At 54.6% G+C, this 21,003-nt stretch overlaps 1 protein-coding gene across 1 annotated transcript in view; it reads right to left on the minus strand.

Annotated features, from left to right (window-relative positions):
* Positions 1-21,003, minus strand: part of TEAD4 (TEA domain transcription factor 4) — a 69,898-nt gene that overhangs the window by 16,968 nt on the left and 31,927 nt on the right. Inside the window, exons 4-9 of the mRNA XM_063074914.1 lie at positions 20,116-20,370; positions 7,088-7,152; positions 6,560-6,622; positions 2,800-2,928; positions 1,734-1,777; positions 1,183-1,238 (exon numbers count right to left, since the gene is read on the minus strand). Of these exons, the coding sequence (XP_062930984.1) occupies positions 1,183-1,238; positions 1,734-1,777; positions 2,800-2,928; positions 6,560-6,622; positions 7,088-7,152; positions 20,116-20,370 (612 nt within the window). The remainder of the gene's footprint in view (positions 1-1,182; positions 1,239-1,733; positions 1,778-2,799; positions 2,929-6,559; positions 6,623-7,087; positions 7,153-20,115; positions 20,371-21,003) is intronic.

A 21,003-nucleotide genomic window follows, 5' to 3' on the forward strand; every position in this document is an offset into this window, starting at 1 on the left:
AGGCAGGAGAGGGCAGGAATGGGCACAGGGAGGTGAAAGGCCGCGCCGGGCCCAGCAGGGGAGCCAGTGCCTCGGCTGATCATTCGTTCACTCATTCGTTCAGCCACTGCTCACTGGGGAGCTGCTGTGCACCGCACGGGACCCGATCCACAGAGACGCAGAGACAAGCCAGCCAGGAGCATCCAGTGCAGTCGGAGGAGGGCCCTGACTTGGTAGGGGGCGGCTCAGAGAAGCCTTGCCCAAGGAAGCGAGCCTGGGCCAGAGGCAGGCGGGGACAGGGGTGGTGGACTGGACAGAGCGAGGGACAGCCGAGGTTAACCGGAGAAGCCGCTAAGTCCTGCTGCAGGGTTTAGAATGTGTTGAAGGCACCAGGGAACCATGAAAGCATCTTTTAAGCCTGGAAGCAACATGGTGAGATTGAGGCTCTGGTGAATCACAGGGTGACGAGAGGAGATGGGACTGGAGATGGGAGCCAGTTAAGCAGCTGCTGCAGTCACCCAGGCAAGGACAAGGAAGGCCTGAGTGGACAGAGAGAAGAGGACAGAGACACAGGGGTGGACTGCACACACTTAGTGACTTGTTTCACTGAGGGCATGAGAGAAGCAGCGATCGGGGACCTGGGGGGCGGCAGGGCTGCTCTCAGAGGCACAGAAGCTGGCATGCAGGCAGGTAATCAGTTTGCAAGCCAGAGCAGGTGGCCAGGGATGAGGACCCTGTCCTGCCCTGCAGAGTGGAAGGTGGTGAGGGGCCCTCATGAGAAAGAGGCCAGGATAGAGCGGGGTCCTCCAGCAGTGGGAGAGTGGGGGTCCTGGGCTGCCCTCCACAGTGTCCTGGCCTCTGCCCACAGGGGTCTCTGGGAGACAGGGGTCCCAGGCTGGAAAGCTGGGCACTCCTCAGACCTCCCATTCTGAAGGAGAGGATTAGCGTCACCAAGAGGGAGGCCAGCCCAGGAGCCAAGGCCAGGTGGGCGGCAGGACACGGGCGCTGCCCTTTGAACTGGACATGCCTGGCCAGCCGTGAGCACAGCTGGGGAGGACGGCTGTCCAGACAGCCTGAGGGGCACGGAGGGGTGAGGTTTGTGTGCCAGGGGCAGGGAGAGGGACATGCAGCTGTTGGGGGCCTGGGCCCCGGGGACAGAAGCCACAGGGTGTGGTGTGCAGGGAGCCAGGCACGTGGACCCACCTGGCAGAGGCAGCGCAGGCTGGACAGTGTAGGTTTGCTGAGAGAAAGGTTTCACACTGCGGGAGAGAGGAGAGAGGCGTCGGTGTGGGGCAGGCCCGGAGCTGAGCCTCAGCGCCTTCTGTGCACAGGCCCTGGTGGTCTGGCCGGCAGTGTCCTGGGTGAGCTCTGGTTCCAGCCCATCCCACCAGCTCCCTCGGGTTTCGTGGCTGATCTGCAGAAGCAGCAGCAGGGGTGATCCACCTGCCCTCTCCCTCCCAGGCCAGCCAGAGGTCTCACTCCCAGCCTCCTTCCCTTTGGGTCCCAAGCCTTGGCCATGCCCATACCCGGGACAAACTGGAGTTTGGGCAAATGTCACCCCCTGGGGCGACATCTCAGACTGGGCCAAGTAATGCAGACAGCAGGAAAGCCTGATCCCTAAGCTCAGGGCCATGCTGAAGGCCAACCCTGGCTGGGGCCCCATCCTACCCTGGGGGCCAGGCTCACTTTCCTGAGTTTATAGGTTCAAGATCAGTTCAGGGAGCAACTAGGAGCAGAAACCAGGCCATACTTACTCATGGGATGTTCCGGCTTGGCCCGACAAAGCTCCTTGCCAAAACTGAGGAAGCAAAAAGCACAGAATCAGCACAGCCCCCCGGCCCACGGGCCATGGCATGGAGGACAGAGCAGGGCCCTCGGCTGCAAGCCCGGGCCCAGTGGGTGGCAGGCGGGAAGGCTGATGCCCTTGTCTAGCTTGTTAATGCTAACAGGCCAGAGCAGCATCCCTGAAGTGTGTTTCAAGGAGCTCTAGTCTCCAGAAAGGCTCCGTGGACCAGGTGCTCCATGGGGAAACACCCACGTGCACTACTGTGTTCCTCCTGAGGGGATTCACAGCGCCCATCAGCACTCAAGGCTCCAAAAGTCCTGGAGTCTAGACACCCATTTAATTCCAAGTGTCCAAACGTACTTGTCCTCAGACTCATTTTGTGTCATGTCTAGTTAACATCCTGCTGGACCAGCGCTCTCCAGAACGCACTTTGAGGAACCTGGGCGAGACCCCCTTAGGACAGGGCCGGGCACGAGGCCCTAGGGCAGTGCTGCAGGTGCATCTCCAAGACCCACTCCGTGCCTATAGCCAAGAAACCCTGAGAGGACGCAGCTCTGGGAAGGGGGACCCTTCTGGACCATTTTGAAAGTGTGGCTAACTTGGCCATGGCTGAGAGGCAGTCCTGAGGCCGAGAATTTAAAATCCAAGCCAGGGTTTGTTCCTGGACATCAACTCTCCGTCTGGAAGGAGAGCAGGGCTGAGTCCTGAGCAGGAGCAGCAGGGATGAGTGGGCGACAGGCTGCTCAGGGACATGTGCTGCTGTGCAGGCTCCAGCTCCATCCCCTGGACTTCAGCTTCCTCCTCTGCAAATAGGACCAACTATGCAGAGCTTCCAGCTGCTCAGCCCATGGGGGTGGCCCCTTTCCCCCTTGTAAAAGGTCTGCCATGTCACTGCCGAAGACACTGAGAAGGCGGTTCCAGTACCAGTGGAGCCGTGACTCAGAATGGCGCCCGGTCCTCTTGTTCCCTCTTTCCCTGGCTCCCGGCAGAGAGGAGCAGGCTGCCTGGCCTCTGGCTCTGGCAGCCCCACTTACCCCTGAGACTGCCGGGTGGCCAGGGCCCCGGGCGAGGGCCATCTTGCTGTGGAAGGCTGAGGCAGAGATGATCTGGGCAGACGACATGGCGGCCATGCTCTGCAGGGCCTTGTCCTTAGCTGCCTGGTCCTGGGGAGACATTGCATGGGACCTCAGCAGGGAACAGGGAGGCTGCTCCACTGCCAGTGGCCAGAGCCTGGGGGCTGGCTCAGTTGGTGAGTGCCAACCTGCTTTGTGAGTAAGCCACTCAGTTTCCCCGATCCACTTCCTCACCTGTCAAAGGAGTGTGACACTCACCCTGTCTGTTCCACCAGAGCTTAAGGAGACGTTGAAGGCCACCTACTGAGGGGATCTTTCATTTTATTCATTGCAGGGACACCTAGAGGACAGGGCGTTTATGCCCTGCTCTCTTCTGTTCCCTGGTACCAGCTCAACCCCTGGCTCAGGGCAGGCGATGCATAAATGCGTCGTCTGCATAAATGCGGCTCCGTCCTCGAATGCACCTTGGCCATATGGGCTGTTTGCAGGTAAGGGACATCTCCTTGGCCCCACCTGCCTCCTTCCTTCCCTGAGGGTCTCCCCTGCACTGTGGGTGCCCGGGACTCAGCTAGCTTTCACGGATCAGAATGCAAACACCCACTGGCTGCCCTCCATGAGTTCAAAGACCCCAAAGAAGGTTCACCCTGAACAGACAAGCACTCAGGTGTGTATGACACAGGTAATTATAATAGTAATAACAATTTTTTCATACTTGTATCAGCCAGTGGTTCCCACCCTAAGTTCCCCAATCTCAAAGGTCTTCAGAACTAAGGAGACAACATTCCCTACTTCAAAAAGCCTAATGGGAGTTTTGTCTTTGTCCAAAATAAGACCCATGCACAGGGACCACGACAGCAAGTATTGAGTATTATTCAGTGTGTACAGTACCAGTCAATGGTCCCATTACGTCACCTCAGAACTCTGATTAGAAATTCTATATCTTGGGCTGCCTGGTTAGCTCACTTGGTTAGAGTGTGGTGCTGATAACACCAAGGTCAAGGGTTTGGATCCCCATACCAGCCAGCTGCCAAAAAAAAAAAGAAATTCTGTATCTTTATGATGAGTAATTTTTGGTGGCTGGCTGGTCATGATGAATGTCTTTTAAATGGTTAAATAAATTAGCCATTATTTAACAATTAATAAGGTAGACCCAGATCCGCCTTGTGTGATACAAAGTTGACGGCAATCCTTGCAGCTCATAAGCACTTCTGCAGAATGATCTCGCTTAGTCCACACAATGGCCCTGTGCAGTAGGCAGGACTGCCGCCATCAGGTTCAGAAGAGTCTAGGTGGTCCACTCACGTCCCAGCACTGCATAGCTGTGGAGCCAGAGCCCAGTGGGCCCTTTTGCCCAGCCACTCGTGGTGATCATTTATGTGTGTACAGCACGAGATAGCCCACAGGAGGTTTTCAAGAATGCTACCTCACTCTGATTCCGGTGAGAACAGCAGGACCAGTAGGATCCCCATTTTAAGAAGAAACTGAGGCTGAGAGGATTTAGGTGCCCAGGTGCTGACAGTGGTGGTGGTGGGCCCTGTTGGCGTGGTCCAGATTGGCACAGAGCAGGCCGTGAAAACCAAGGGGGTGAGGAGTGGGGACATGCCAGGATTTGACAGCCCCCGCAAACACCACAGAGGGCATGGGAGACCATTCTGAGTGGTGGGGTCATCCCCCACCTGGACGAAGCAGTGAAATAGATGAAGTTTGTCCCTGGCCCTTTCTGGGGCCCCTCCCCACTGTCCTTTTGGGGCCAAACTTGGGCCTTGCTGAGATGCCTCTACAACACAAGTCTCTGACAACCAAAGAGGGAGCCAATCAGCCTAAGGTATCCTCTTCCCAAGGACATTCCACCTGTCAGGAGGGAAAAGCCAAACACACCCAGGCCCAAGTCCACGAGGACATGAGTGACCTGCAAGCTGTACCCACAGGAAGCTGTAGATCTCAGTGGGTAAGGACCGCAGCATGAGGCCGGGAGCTCCACCCACTCAGGGTCAGCAACATGCATCCTGCCCGGATGCCTGACCTAAACAAATGACGGGGGCACAGGAAGCCACATGCCAAGCAGGGTGGAGCAGAGTCAGGAGGAAGTGGAAGGACATCATGTCGAGTGACATCAGTGGCCAGGCAGCGGGGCCAGGGCATCCCTGAATTTTGTAGATGGAGGGAACCTCAGACATTACCTTGCTAACTCCTGTCATTTGACGGAGGAGGAAACTGAACAGAGCTCAAGGAGGTCCAGGGACTTGTCCAAGAGCCACAGCCACAAGGGCAGAGCCAGGGCTGGAACCCAGCCTCGCAACCTGAGGATTCTACCTGTTCTCGCTGTCCACCCACACCCCTGAGAGTATGACAAAGGCCTCAGACCAATCTCTCCAGGAAAACGCACACAGACGTGAAAATTTGTGTGTCTTAAGGGGTTTGTTGCTCCCTCTGGTGCCTGTCCAGCGATCCACTGAAAGCATCCTCGGCCCAAGCTAGAACCTATCGACAAGGACGGGTGCGATTCCCTGAAGCAAACGTGCACCGTGCAGCCGGGCCCCGAGGGAAGTACACAGTCCCCTGGACGCTCTAAGCATAACAATGGGAAGTCTGTTCTCCACTCTGGTCACCTGCCTGGGTCCCAGTGAGTCCGAGGCAGACCAGGGCGGGGAAACAAAACAAGTGGGCTCTGGGGCCAGGTGTTCCAGGGGAGGAGGGATCAACAGCTGCGGCCTGGCCAGCTGTCCCAGGGACAAAGGGGCGAGGTGCTGCCCACAGCTGCAGGGGCAGGGGACAGCTGCGCTGACAGCAGGAGCTGGGCCGAATGGAACTGAGCAGGCAGTGGGGTGTGCCTTCCTAGGAGGCAGAAAGGTCTGAGGTGCCCACCCACTCGTTCTGAGACTCCAGTGTCAGGATCATGGCTACTGGGGCCAGATGGGACTTTTGAGGTCACTAGTCCAGTGGCTTTTAAACCGGGTTCTGAGGTGCTCTGGGGTTCCAGTGCAATGGGGTAGGACAGGCTGCATGGGAGGTCTCCAGCCTGCTCCTCATCAACCTAGCTTGGACCAGAACAGCTCCTTTTGATAGAATATTGGTGTAATAGTGTGTTGGGGGGGAAAGAAAAGGGGCTTCCATTGCTTTAACGAAAAGTATGTAAACAACCGTCTAGCTCTCCCCACCCAGCTGCCACACAGGCTCTGCTGTTAACACTCGTGAAGGAGCGCTCACTCCCTCCCAGTGCTCACCAGCAGGGCCCTTGCTTCCAGGACCCAAGAGCCCTGGCTTCATGGGAGCAGGCAGCCCCGAGGGGAATCCGTCAGCAGAGGCCCTGTACAGTGGGGCTGACCCAGGGAGGTAAGGAATCCCCGCCCCCCAGCAGAGCCTACCAGGCCCTGCCACTTCCGCAGGCTCTGGGCGATGGCACTAAGGGGCCAGTAGGGCTCCTGCGGGGGCCAGCGTCTCTCAAGGAAAGGGATCTGGAGGACGCTCCGGCTGCTCTGAGCTGGAGCTGGTGGGGCACATCAGGAGACGGGCTGCAGCTCCAAGGGACTGTGGCCCTCCCTGTGTGGACAGGAGAGAGGGCACAGGCTGACCCTGACTCTCCTCAATGATAGAAGCACACTGACTCAGCACTCCAGCAGCTACCCCCTGAACCCAGAAGGGAGACTTTTCCTACTGGAAAAAGAGCCCCACTTTCTGGGAAGCTGGCCCATCTGTGCCCTAGGTCCCTCGCTTGTCTTACCTTCAGCTTGGCCTGGATTTCGCGGGCTTTGCGACGAGCCAGCACCTGGATGTGGCTGGAGACCTGTGCAGGGAGAGAGGGCTCCTGTCCTACCTCCCAGACAGCCTGTGCTCCCCATCCTGGCCTCCCGGCCCTCATCCCTCCACAGCCCTCAATCCACATCTGTGGGTGGATGGAATGAATGAATGAACAAGGCAGTCAATTGGTGGGCCCTCAGTCCTGCCTTGTCCAGCTACTGAAGAGTTTGGCGATATTTCAAAAGTGCAGTGCCAATGCTGTCTGTTCTAGTGTCCTGGAGAAGGATGGGGAAGGGGCTGCTGACCCCCTAGGAAGGTGAGGGGTCTCCTCTTAGGTGATGGCAGCAGGGACACCAGGGAAACTGTGACATACCCAACAGAGACAACCCTTCCTGAGCTGTCCCACCTTGGGAGCCCACACTTGGTCCTGGAGAGGGCCCGGCTCACCCTGGGAGCAGGCTGGTGCCAGAGTACCTGCCCCTGGGATCCACGCCTGTCTCCCAGGGCCCACCTGCTTCCTGGTGCGGGTCTTCCCTGTCCGGAGCTTGATGTAGCGGGCAATCAGCTCATTCCGACCTGCAGAGACACCAACAGCCTCTCAGCGGGAGGAGAAAGACAAACAGCAGGGAGGTGGGGAAGGTCCCTTCCCTTGGGGAGCCCTTCCCTCATTCTGCCCACCTTGAGTGGGGACTTGGGGTGAGAATCTTGCAAGCTCTCTCCTCCCCTCCCAGGATCACAGGAACTCCCAGCAGCAAGAGGAAGCTAAGGCCTCAATGAGGCGACTGGTAATCTGAGAACAAGGAGGTTACAGGGCCCAAGGGTACTGGCCTCTCATAGCTTGGGGAGCCCTTCAAAGCCTCCCTTGACACCCCAGCATCACTCCTCACTTGTGCTGGCCACCACCCACCTCTGCTCCACCTTCTCGGAGCCTTCTGCACAGCTGGGAGGCCCCAGGGACACACACCTGGCCCTCGGTCCCTCCCTATGGGAGGGGCCACCACCTCTGTGAATGGGGATGATCTCACAAGACGTCTTGTCCCTTCTATGGGCTGTGGTGGGACTGGGAGATGTAAGTGCTGAGACACTGCATGTCTCCAGAGGAGGCCTGAGCCCCTGAACTCAAATGAGATTGTGAAGAGAGGAGTCCACACAATGGGTCCAGCGCCCGCTACAGACAAAGACGTGTTCAGAGGACAAGGGGTCAGTTCAGGTGGGGTGGTCAGCTGAGCCTGCAGTTGGACCTCGACCACCGGACAGTATGAGACCATACGGAAGAGCACGGGGTAGGGGAGAGGGAGGGCAAAAGGTTTGAGTGGGGCGTCCTCACCTCTCTGCGGCCAGAGGGCACTGTGGCCAGCCTGCCCTGTCCCACTGAGCCTGGAGGGAGTGTGGCTGTCTGCGTGAGGAGCTGCTGGTGCAGGGGGAGGTAAGATGCGTGGGCTGTCTGCCACCTGGGTTGAAACCAGAGTGCACCGCCAAGGCAAGCTGGCTCCCCAGCTGAACTTTCCCCACTGCCAAGGCTGAATTAAGAGGCCACTCTCAAAAAGTCCCATCTGCCTAAAAGATTGGCTGGCCTGGGAGCTTGGCCCGTCTGTGTCAGAGGAAGGAGAGAGGTGAGAATCAGACTCTAGGGACAATGCCTGTGGGCCAGTCTACACCTAAAACTGGGAGTCCAGCAAGATGTCTCTTCTCAAAGCTTTCTAGGGAGAGGCATTCCACAGGCTCCATGGGCAGTCCAACGCACGCTCAACAGCTCTACCCCAGGTCTAACTGGAAGCACTCCTGCTGCAGCTATGAAATGCAAGAGGGTCTACGTGGGTCATCACCAGTAGGTTACTGAGAAAGAACCATAGAACTGAGAACTAGGGAGCCAGGCTATAGCCATGCTACTCCACAAACGAGCTAAAGGACCTTGGCAAGTCACTTCCCTCTGTGGACCTTTGCCCAGCCTTCTCTTCTTCAATCTAGCTCCTTTGTGGCTTTTCCTCCATACCTTCCAACCACATTTTTACAGACTTAGGAAACAGATCATAACTTTGGCTCAAAGATAACACTTTGTGGCTTGGTGTCCTTTTCTGTAAAATGAACATATTCTAGGCCCAAGTAAGTAGTCTAGCTCAGAGACTAGTGCAGGGGCAGGGAAATGGGAGGGGAGAAGGTTCCTGAGAGCCAGGAGGTGGATTCCAGTGCTGGTGGACATGGTGTTGAGAAGGTTGAGTTGAGGAGTCTTGGGGTTGGTAGTAGGATAGCTGGAGGAATGGGGAAGGCAGAGGATGCTTTGGTCTGGGGGGACCTCAGTGACCACCCAGGGTACAGTTCTTGTGTTGGTCCTCTGGCCCACACCTTGTACACAGGTAGCAGCTTATCAGTTATCTGTATCTGCCTTTCCCTGTTAAACTCTCAGCACCTCAAAGGAAAAAACTGCACTTGTACGTAAATCTGCATCTCCAATACCTGATACCTGTTTGCTGAATGAACGAATGGATGAGTCTGGCATGGATCTACCTTCAAAGCACATCCAGAATTCAGCCACTTCTGACCACCCCGCCCGCCATGGTCCCAGTTCCCATCCTCTCTGACCCGGACCACGATAATCGCCTTCTGCCTGGATTCCCTACTCCCCCCCATCTACTCTCAACACAGCAGCCGTGGGGATCCTATTAAAATTCAAAAGCCCTCCAACGGCTTCCCATCTCCCTTGGACTGAGAGTGTCCAAGTCCCTACAATGACCTAGAAGCCCCTGAACAATCGGTCCACCCCTCCCCAGCTCAGCCACCTCTCTGATCTCAACCATACCACCGTTCCAGCCTCCTTGTTGTTCCTGGACCACGCGGCTCACTCCCCACTCTGAGCCTTTGTGCTTCCAGTTTCTCTGCCAGGGGGAGACTCTGCTCCAAGCCCCACAGGGCTCACCCCACAACCTCCTTCGTTCCTGGGGAAGCAGGGAGGCTGCTGTCTTGGGGAGGTGTTCCCTGAGTGCCCCCCGAGAACTGAGATCACACCTCGCCCTCCCACTTCTCTCCACAGCACCTTCTGACACACTGTAAAACCCATGTTTTGAGTATTGTCTAGCCCCATCCCCATCAGAAGGAAAGCTCCATGAAAACAGGGATCTTTGTCTGTTTATTCACTTACGTATACTCAACACCTAGGAAACTGCCTGTAAAGGCAGTCTGTCGATAAATACTTGTTAAATGAATGATGAGAGAATGAATAGTTAGATGTTGATCAGACAAAGAAGGGAATTAAATAAATGCAAATAACATTTTACTTCTGATTAGTTTAACATAATTTTTGAAGTGCTCTCTTACCATGCTTTCATGGGAGCTTTTCTTTACATGAGCAAATCCAGAATTTTGAGGGGTCTGAGGCATTTAAAAATTGGGAGGCTCTCTTTGAAAAAAAGAGATAAAAGTACAAATAAAGAGTAAAAAATAAATAAAATTAGGTAAAAAACTTTTGGGGGTGATGAATATGTTCCCTATCTGGAAGGCTGTGCTGGCTTTACAGGTGAATATATCTGTCAAACTTAAAATTTCTACTCTAAGTATGTACAGTTTATCATCTGTCAATCATACTTTAATAAAGCTGCTTTAAAAACTAAGTTTAAGGACTTGGAAGGGGCCCCTATGGAAGGAGGTTCTGAAGCATAAGCCTCATTAACTTCACAGTAAATCAAACTTCTCCCTACAGTAGGCAGGTCTTTATACATATTTGCCAGAAAATCGCACCTGATCAATCACCAGCAGATCTAGGATTAACTGCCCAGGTCTGTCCTTTCGCTCAGCCGCACACATATGGCCCCGTGCTGACTCAGAGCAGGTGCCTGGCCCAGGGGGTTGTGCCTGGCCGAGGGGGGTGCCTGGCCCAGGTGGGTGAGGGTGGGGTGCATGGCCTGGGGTGGGGTGAGGTGCTCGGTGAATAGAAACTCCGCTAACAGACCAGGCAGGCCCTGCCCCCTAACACAGGCTGCTCCCTCTGCAGCACATGGGAGGCAGCAGGGGGAGGCGTCTGCCCACCACTGGCTGAGACCCTTACTCCAGACATCACAGAACACTCAGCATCCTGTGCAAGGAGCCCCAGCCTGGCCCACACTGTCTTTGCCTCTGCTACAGGGCTCAGAGGTGCTGCTTGAAAGGCCATCTTAGCTCTGGGCAAGAAGCCAGTGGTAGTGGGGGCAGGACAGGGGCCAGACCCAAGGGGCCTAAGGCTCGCTCAGCTGTCTTGGTATTTTTCTTTTTCTTGTGTATAGTTATGGGGTACAAGGTGATGTTATGATTATGTATACAATGCAGAATGATTAAATCAAACATAGCCATCACCTCAAATACTTCCCATTTTTCATGGTGAGAATATATGAAATTTACTCTCTTAGCAATTCTGAAATATACATTACTGTTAACTATAGTCACCGTTCCATGCAGTAGGTCTCAAAAACTTATTCCTTGGGTCCAACTGAAATTCTCTACCCTTTGACCAACACCTCCCCACTCCCCTCGCCAGCCCCTGGGGAGCACTGGCTGCTCTGTTCTTCCTTCTGCAGGCTCCGTCTTTAGATTCCATCTGGAAGGAAGCTCCACAGCATTCACATAGCGTAACGTCCCACAGGTTTGTATTTTTTCAGGTTGTGCTTCCTGCCCTTCTTTGTCTTGGGAGCCTCACCTCTTCTCCCTCGCTGGCTCCGCTCAGACCATCCAGCCCCCTACTGCTCCTCAGAGGTGATGCCAGCACTTGAGAACTCCCCGACAGGTGGGAGTGAGGGGCCGAGCCGAGGGGAACCAAGCAGCTTCCTTCCTGCCACCAGGGTCCTCCAGAGGTCACTCGGGCCATTCCACTGCCTCCAGGCCAGCTGGTATTTAATCCAGCCTTCATAACAGAGGAAACTGGTACGGTCTCTTTCTCTCTTGTAACATGCTAACAATGAACACTTATCTTTTTTTTTTTTAAAGATGACTGGTAAGGGGATCTTAACCCTTGACTTGGTGTTGTCAGCACCATGCTCACCCAGTGAGCGAACCGGCCATCCCTATATAGGATCCGAACCTGTGGCCTTGGTGTTATCAGCACCACACTCTCCCAAGTGAGCCACGGGCTGGCCCTACAATGAACACTTAGTTGTGCCAAAACCTGCACACCTTATCTGCACCAGTGCCTGTACAAACGCACATACATATGCTGCCAGAGCTCTATTTGCATTCACCCTGTCAATCTTCACAGCATCTCTGTACAGCAGGTACTATCATGTCCTTGCTACAGGCAGGGAAGCTGAGGCACAGAAAAGTTTATAAACTTGTTCAGGATTGCAGGCTAGCAAGTAGTTGAGCTTCAAGTCCATGCATTCTGGCTGTAGAGCCTCTCTACTAATTATTGCACAGTATTGCTTCTATTGAACACGGGATTGGAAGCCACCTCTCCTAGAGGCAGGGGCTGGACCAGGTGACCCCTTGAGGTCCCATCTAGCTGAGGAAGAAGAAACTGCAACCCAGAAGGAGGAAATGACTTGTTCAGTCATACGGCTTGCTAGTGTCTCAGGCACCTGAAGAACACAGTTTTCTAAGGTCACCCCAGTGTTGCACAACTATGACACCATGGCTGTGTTTCCACGGGTGCCCTCCCCTGGCTGGGCTGACTTTCCTCTGCAAGGGACCACTCTGCTCCTCCCCTTTGGATCGATCCCCCCGATTCTCTGGGTCTCTGCATGAAGAAGTCCATGGTGACGTCTGACTGACCCTCACCCTGACCAGGTCCTGGAGGGAGAATGGGCTCTGGACTAGGAGCCTGTGCAGCTGTTTCCTCTCATGGATAGTAGTACCCAGAGCCGGGGAGGCCACTGTGCCCTGGATGATATAGAAACCAGGAAGCACACAGAGTCAGGGGCAGGAGCAGAAGGAAGCATGGGCCCAGAGACAGAGCACCGGAACCACAGGCAAGGCCAGCAAAGAAGAGCCACAGCAGCACAACATGTGTGGGACATCAGGTGAGTTAGTGGGAGGGGAAGAGACCTGTGTCCTCGTCCCAGCTCTACCCCTTGCCCCTCCAGTGGTTGAGATCACAGGCTGGGAAGCAGGAGGCAAGCCTGGACCTTGGGAGAGGCCAGTGGGGCAGCTGGGCATTGCAATGTGACAGGTGGCCCCAGCCAACCCCAGAGAGGACCCGGGTGGGGCTAGAAAGGACGCCCCTGCCAGAAGGTGCGCCCATCTGTCAGAGGACATGTGTCCAACCACCCCCGGCTCACACAGCTCATATCCATGGCTCCACCCCACCACAGCAAGGACTGCTGAGGCAGAAAGGGGAGCCACGGCCTAACCCGAGGCCAGGGGTGGAGCACTCCTGATGCCGGGTCCACACAGAACCACCGCCATCGCCTCACCTCACAGCCAGCCAAGCTCTCTCTTGGTCACACATTACCACTCAGAATGATATCGCATCCACCACATCCCGTCTGGGGCAGGCTGCTCCCTCTGTGTGGGTTCCCCTCTCTCCTCACCAGCCTCCCTCTATGCCATAAACACATCAAATGGCATCAGGTAAATAAAGCACCTGTCTCTTAGCGGAAGGCCTGTGAACTCAGCTATTATTGGTAATATTGCTAATAAGGTCCTGCTATGATTGATGGTATTAGCTTTCAAAATTGCAAAGGGCTGAGAATCTGAGGGCATGAGCCCCCACCCAAGAGGAGACAGAGCTGCATGTGGGTCACCGGAGGCCCCACGTGGGATTGAGCCCTTTCTGTGAGCTCCTGCAGGATGGCCTGGGGGGTCTCTGTGCAGGGATCGAATGAAGCTATAAACACCTGGGGCTGGAGGAGGAGAAACTACTTACAGAAGCCCAAGAAGGCAGCGACTGGGCTGACATCCGAGTTGTTACCACTACTGTCCCTGCAAGGCTCTGAGACCTCTGGTGAAAACCTAACCAGCCTCCAGGTCACAGCCCCAAGAAGCTCGCCCTGATCTCCACCCAAGTGGATGTGCCCATTCCCACCGTCACGCCCTGGTAGATGGGGTCTGTGCCATTCTCTCGGCCCTGTCACCTGAAGTCACCTAAGCCCTTGTTGACCCCCTCACTAAGCTGGGAGCTCCTTGAGGGTAGAGAACATGTTCCATTCAGCTCTACATGCCCTGTGCTGGGCAAAAGGTATCGATTACATGCTCTCATCCCTACAGCAACACTAGAAGGTAGTGTCTTATTCCAATAAGCACATGAAAAGATATTCCACCAACATCAATAATCACTAGGAAATGCAAATCAAAACCACAAGATACCACTTCACGGCCACCAGGATGACAATTATCAAAAAAACAGAAAGTAAGTGTTGGCAAGGATGTGGAGAAACTGGAACACCTGTGCAGCGCTGGCGGGGGTGCAGAGAGCAGCGGCCGCTGTAAAATTAGTCTGGCAGCTCCTCAAAAAGCTAAACACAGTGACCATATGAGCTAGCTCTTAGGTTCCCAAAGGAATTGAAAGCAGGGACTCAAATAGATACTTGTAAACGAATGTTCACTGCGGCATTATTCACAATTCACAAAAGGTGGAAACAACCCAGATGTCTATCCACAGATGTATGAATAAACAAAATGTGGCACATCCATACAATGAAATACCATTCAGCCATAAAAAGGAATGAAATTCTGACACGTGTTACAACATGGTTGAACCTTGAAAACTCTGCGCTAAGTAAGACAGACACCAAAGGACAAATATTGTATGACACCACTTTTAATGAGATTCCTAAAATATGCAAATTCATAGAGACAGAAAATAGAACAGAGGTCACCTAGGATAGGAGGTTGGGGGGAAGAGGAAGTTATTTTTTAACGGTACAGGGTTTCAGTTTGGGGTGATGAGAAGGTTCTGGAAAGGAACAGAAGTGACAGCAGCACAACAATCTGAATGTCCTAATGCCACTGAATTGTATACAGAAAAATGGTTTAAAGGGTTAACTTCATGTGATGTATGTTTTCCCATAATAAAATGAGTAAATAAAACCAAAACAAACCCCCGAAAGGCAGTAGTATTATTATCCCCGTTTTATACATGAGGAAAGTGGAGCTCAGAAAGGTTAAATGACGTGCCCAAGGCCACACCAGCTCTCAGGGGCAGAGAGCAGATTTGAAGTTAGGCTCACGTCTTCAGGCCCCCAGAAGCATGAAGTCAGGGCCACAGGCCATAAAGGAGAACATGGAAAGAGTTGCAAGCCCACAGGGTGACAAAGCCAAGGACAGCAGAGAATCCAAGGAACAGTCCATGGAGAGGAAGCCGGGTGCAGGAGAAGCTCAGGGGAGGCTCTCTGACCTCTGTCCCACACCTCACTGAAAAGAGCCATGCCCCAGCTCTAGCCCAGACTCTGCCTCTTCTTAGCTGTGTGACTCATCTATAAAACGAGGGATCCCTTCACCTCTGACAGTCTGTTACAATTGGGGACTCCCAAGCCCACATGCAAAGTCCTGCTTCTAGGCCAATGCTCACTCTCTCTGCCCCTGCCTGGAGTATCACCCTCCTCTACAAGGCTCAAGCTCTCCATCCCTCAAGAAAATTTCCAGATAACCCAGCCCTCTGGTCCTGCTGTATACAGCACAGGGCCTGCCTGGGTGCTGCTTACCTTTCCAAAGATGTTTCTCCTGCCTCCCCCATTAGACCATGAAGTCGTGAAGATGAGAGAACACACGGCCCTCAGCCTGGCCTGGCTCACAGCAGATGGGCACTTAAGAAGGACTGACTGACTGCGAGAAGGATGGCAAGGCTGGGACACAGGGGAAGAGAGGCAGAGAGACACAGGAAAGGAGGAGAGAGGCAGAGAGACTCGGAAGTCCAAGAGCAGCCTCCAGGATGGTGAGAGGCATGAGGGGCAGAAGGCATGATGCAGAGGAGGACTCAGAGCCAGCCCCGGAAGCAGGAGGGAGAAAGCGGCCCACACAGGTCCAGGCTGAGCTGCGAGGATGGGGGAAGGCAGAGACGTCACTCAGCTCTCACCTGCCACCGCCTGCACACAGGGCCAGGGGCTGCCTGGCCAAAGGAGGTCAGAGTGACCAGCGCTGGCAGTGCCAGGGAAGGGTCACACAGTGACAGGGCAAAAACGAAGGCTAGCACCAGGCCAGGAGCCGGCCCAGGAGAGGCGAGAGATGCTCAAGGGGAGAGCCAGAGCCAACAAGCAGGGTGACTCAGCTGGGAATAACAGGTGTTAACGTGTTATGCTGCTCTGCATGTCATCTGCATGTCTGCCTGGCCCTGGTCGGCATGTCCTACACTGGGTGTGCCATGGCCCAGGCTGGGAGCAGGCCTGATCCCAGTCCTCAAAGAGCTAAGGCCAGGTTCCTAGGCCCAGAATCCTCCTCTCAGCCCAACCAGGTTGGCCCACTTGGAAAACAACTGGGGGCCTCTGGACGTTGGGAAGCAGGGGGAATGTAAAGACCAGGGCTCTTGTAGATACTGGAAGCCGGGTGGGGGCTCGGGATGGGGCTGGGGTACACAGAGCACGGGAAGAGCAGGTCTCCAGGGGAAGCTGAGAAGACAGGGCAGCAGCCAGAGCGAGATAAGGTCTGAGTCAGCTGGGGCCCATCCCACACACTGGGGGTGAGCTCAGAGCTATCTATACCTCTCAGCTGGACGCTCAGCTCTGCTGAGAGCCTCGCCACCAACTCCCTGTGCAGCCCTGCCTTGGCTCAGCCTCAGGGACTGGGAAGAAGCAATGGGGATAAGCCAGTGTCTGGACCTAGCAGGACCCACACTCACGCAGGACAGGTGCTGTGGGGGCTGGGTGAGTCAGCAGACACCACAGGGCAGCTGCCAGCTCCTGCCTCGGGCCTGCCCCAACTGGAGCCTGGGCCAAGCAGAAGGTGAGGAGCAAGGCCACTCAGGGTGAGGGGAGTGCCATGCTTGCAGGCACGACGACTGGGTCCTAGCCCTGCTCACCACTTATGACTTGATTTAGAGACTCTGGGAGAAACTCTTGGCTTCTCTGAGCTTCCATGCTGTGGACTGAATGTCCCCCCAAACTCACTGAAGCTTAATCCCCACTGTGACAGTGTTAAGAGGGTGGGAAGTCCTTTTATGGTAATTGAAAGGTGGGGCCTTAAGAGGTGGCTAGATTGTGGGGACCATGCTCTAGTGAGTGCATCAATCCACTGATGGCTTCAAGGTGGTCCTGGGTGTGGTTCTGAGGGCTTTGTAAGGAGAGGAAATGAGGAGCTTGGCTCTCTCTTGCTCAGCCACTCACCAAGTGACACCCTGCGTCTCTGTGGAGACCACCAAGAACAAGGCTCTCACCAGATGTGGACTTCGAGCCTCTGCAACTGTAAGAAATTTTATTTCTTTACACATTACCCAGTTTCAGGTATTCTGCTATTAACAACAGAAGTGGACTAATACAGTCCATTTCCACATATGCAAGCAGAGACTGTAATTCCTCCCTCCTTGAAAGGACAGAAGGGAGTAGATGTCCGAGGCCACCGGGAGCTCTGGAATCTTTGCAAGCACAGTGAAGAGGCTCCTAGCCACTGCCCCTCTCCTCTGCCTTACTCCCCGGCCCTCCTCAGGGGGACCCTCACCTGTGCCCCTCCTTGTCTCTCAGCACAGTGAAGGACAGCAGCCTGTGGGGACGCCAACATAGCCAGGACAGTTGGACAAACGTCATTCATCCTGCTTCCCCCACTCAGCAGCTTCCCTCCTACCAAAGAGAATCCCAACCCGAGGCCTGCCACAGATCCACAGCCTTGCGCTTGCCCCCAGCCTGACCTGGTCACAGTGGGCCAGTGACCTCCGATAAAGTCTCTTAACTCCAATAGCTTTATAGGTGAAGTCGGGATAGAAATATCTACCTACAGCTACAAAGTAAACTAAGCATCCACCCAAACGTCCCTTGACAGATGAATGGATAAACAAAGTGTGTTATGTCCCTGTGACGGACTATTACTCAGCCTTAAACAGGAAGGAAATTCTAACTGCAACATGAACCCTGAGGACATTATGCTAAGTGAAATAAGCCAGTCATAAAAGGACAAACCCTGTATGATTCCACTTATGAGAGGTACCTGGTGTTGTGGGGCTAACAGCAAGGGGTATGGGTGGGGGAAGGACAGTGAGAATGGGGAATTGTTGTTTAAGGGGTACAGAGTTTCAGTCTGGGACGATAAAAAATTTCCAGAGATAAATGGTGGTGACAGTTGTATAATAATGTGAATGTACTTAATGTCACTAAATTGTAAACTTTAAAATTATGTTTAAAATGGTAAATTTTATGTTATATATATTTTCTCACACACAAAAACAACCCAAAACAAAAAAGCAAGCAGCCAAAGCCCCTGGCCCACAGTGGCACTCAAATAAATGTCTGTGGATTTTACCCCTCTCGCATCTCCACGGGGCCATCTCCACATCCCACAGCACCCCCAACTCCCAGCCTCTGCTGAATGCATGTTCCCACTTACGTCTACCAGACCACCTGTCCCTTTAAAGCACACAGACGTGTCCTGCAAAGCATCCAGTGCACACACCATGGCTCCCAGCCAGGGACCTGGCACAGCTCTCCAGCCAAACAGCCTCCCCTCCCTGCACCCCCCTTGCCCCTTCTCACCTTCACACCTAAGCTCCCAATCAACACCCATCCCTTCTCCACCAAAGCAACGGGAAGAGCCAAGGTTCCCAGAGGCTGTTCCACCACCAGCGAAATGGGAGTAGCCTAGGTGAGGCACCCAGCCCCACACGTGGCACACCCAGGTGCTTCACACTCAGCTGTCTCCCCACGAAGCTTCCCCCAGGACTAAAGTAAGAAGCCATCGAGCGGGAAGTGGTCAGAGCAAGGGTGACATGGGGGCCAAGCAGAAGTCAGAGACTGTGGGAACTGAGCAGAGCCACAGAGGTGGGCGGGTGAGAGAGGAGACAGTTTTAACTGGTGACCTAGGAGCCGACCCAGGTCTAGCTCAGAAGGACCTTGCTTTCCCAACCAGTGGAGGACAGGGGAGGAATCACGGTGGCCTTGTAGGGAAGGCTACAGGTAAAGGGTGACACAGGAGGGCTGAGAGCTGTTATTCCCTGGGCCAAGAACAAACTGGATTGGAATTTAGGCAGCAGAATGGTGTTGAATGATGTCCCCCCAAATTCATGTCCACCCAGAACATCAGCATGTGACCTTATTTGGAAATAGGGTCTTTGCAGGTGGAATTGGTTAAGATGAGGTCACACTGGACTAAGGTGGGCCCTGAATCCAATGACTGGTGTCCTTATAAGGAGAGAAGAGGACGCACAGAGACAAGCACAGGGAAGGCAGCCTTGGGGTGGCGACGTGAGAGACTGAAAGATGAGGCCGCAGGCTGCGAAGCGCCAAGGATCACCAGCGGCCACCAGAGGTGAGGCGGGTGCGGAACAGACTACTCTCCCTCAGAGTCCCCAGAGGGAACCAACCCTGCTCACACCTGGATTTCTGACTTCTGGCTTCCTGAACTGTGAGAATACATTTCTGTTGTTTTAAGGCATCCCATTTCTGGTGATTTGTTACAGCCGCCCTAGGAAACTAATACAGTCACACACACAGTCCTTTAAACAGCTGACAAAGCACCTGTGCTGGGCATGGAAGAACCTGAATGGAACCTCCAGGGGACAACTGGCTGCGGCTACCTTGTGGGGAGCCAGGCACGGGTCTCTGTTGTCTCTGATTCCAGCCAGTTCTAGATCCCTCAGGCCCACTGGCTCCCACCCCAAGACCTCTGTTTTGAGCTGGGGGTCCTGCGGGACTTTCCAATGGGAATGGAAGCCTGGCTGGGGCCTCCCAACAGCTGTTCAGTTTTTGTCCTTGTTGTACTTTTCCAAATGCCCTCTCTTCCATTCAGAAGTCAACACTGCCCCACACAGACTGCTAGGTCCTTCCCGCACGGCTGCCAAACACAGTGCCTCCGTGTGTTCTGTACCCTCACCACTCACAGAGATAAGGCTGTGTCAGATCACCCCCAGGGCTGGCCCTTTTCTGAGTGGACGGTCACAGCGCTGTGCGTGCCTCACTTCCAGGGCACTCTCCAGCGTGCTGGGCTTAGTTACATACACGCTCACCTTCCCCTGCACTGTAATGAGCAGAGACTGATCTGCTGCCCGCACACCTGGCACATGGCGGGCTCAGCAAACGTTTACTGCACGAATGACTGAGTGAATGAATGAAAGAGGGAATGAATCCAGTCCAGAAGGAGTCCCCCTTCACAGCCACGGTGGGTAGCCTGGAGATCAGGCACTGCCGGGGGACTGCTCATGGATTCTCCCCATCTGCTCTGAAGAGACGCTGTACCCCACCCATTGTCCCCTTTTCTGGATTTTCCACTACCACAGCTTCTCAGGCCCCAGGCCTCACCCTCCACACCCACTCAAAGGCTCAGATGCCCCCGTCCCTTGGGAACACAGGAGAGAAGAAAGCAGTGCCCACCTGGTAGAAGCCCCAGGATGTCGTTCCCGTATTTGGCAGAGACCCCTAGGCTACTGTGTCCAGCCCCTTGCCTCAGCTTTATTTCCAGGACTGCGCCAAGCTCAAGGGCCTGGGTCCAGCCCTGCAGGCTCCTTACCGTACATCTTGCCCTCGTCCGACAGGATGATCTTGCGTCGGCCACAGGGCGGGTAGATGGCCAGGGCTTCCTGGAAGCTCTGCTCGATGTCAGGGCTCCACACACCCTCCGCATCGTTGTCGATGGGCTTGTCCAGAGCCTGACTGCCCCCAGAGACACTGCTCCCCTCAGGGGAGTTAGGAGAGCTCCACTCGTTAGAGGTAATGGTGCCGGCCTTGCCCTCCAAGGCTCCGCTTGGAGGAGCGCCCGTTGGACCTATCAGGGCAGAAAACATGGCACTGGTGAGAAGCAGAACTGTGTGGACCACGGGACACGGGCGTCCTAGGGGTGCCAGAACCACACCAGTGCTCAGGGTGGAACAGTGAAGTGAAAGGTCTGCAAGGTGGGAGGCCCCGCAACCCAGATAGGTCTCTCCCCTCTGCAGCCTCGGCTTCCCATCTGCCAACTGAGCACGACGACCCAGGCACCCTGATCACGGCTCTAAGAACCCAGATGAGGGCTGAGGAGCAGGAGATGGGCACCAAGGGCAGAGGAGGTTCTAAAAGTAAATCAATACTGGGCACAGGGCACAGGATACCCACACTGCTGGTGGGACAGTTAACTGGCACAGGCGTGATGAAAAACAGCGCAGCAATTCCTCAAAAAATGAAGAGAGCTATCACGTGACCCTACAATCCCACGTCTCAGTATGTGTCCAGAACTGAAAGCAGGTCTCGAAGAGATGTCTGCACACGCATGTTCACAGCAGCGTTATTCACAGTACAAACGGTGGGAGCATCCCAGGAGTCCAGCGATGGATGGACAGATGACAATGCGTGGTTCATACACACAATGGAGTCCTATCCACTTTAAAAAGGAGGAAATCATGCCACATGCTAAACATGGATG

This window comes from Cynocephalus volans, chromosome 1 (assembly GCF_027409185.1).
Source record: "Cynocephalus volans isolate mCynVol1 chromosome 1, mCynVol1.pri, whole genome shotgun sequence".
NCBI lineage: Eukaryota > Metazoa > Chordata > Mammalia > Dermoptera > Cynocephalidae > Cynocephalus > Cynocephalus volans.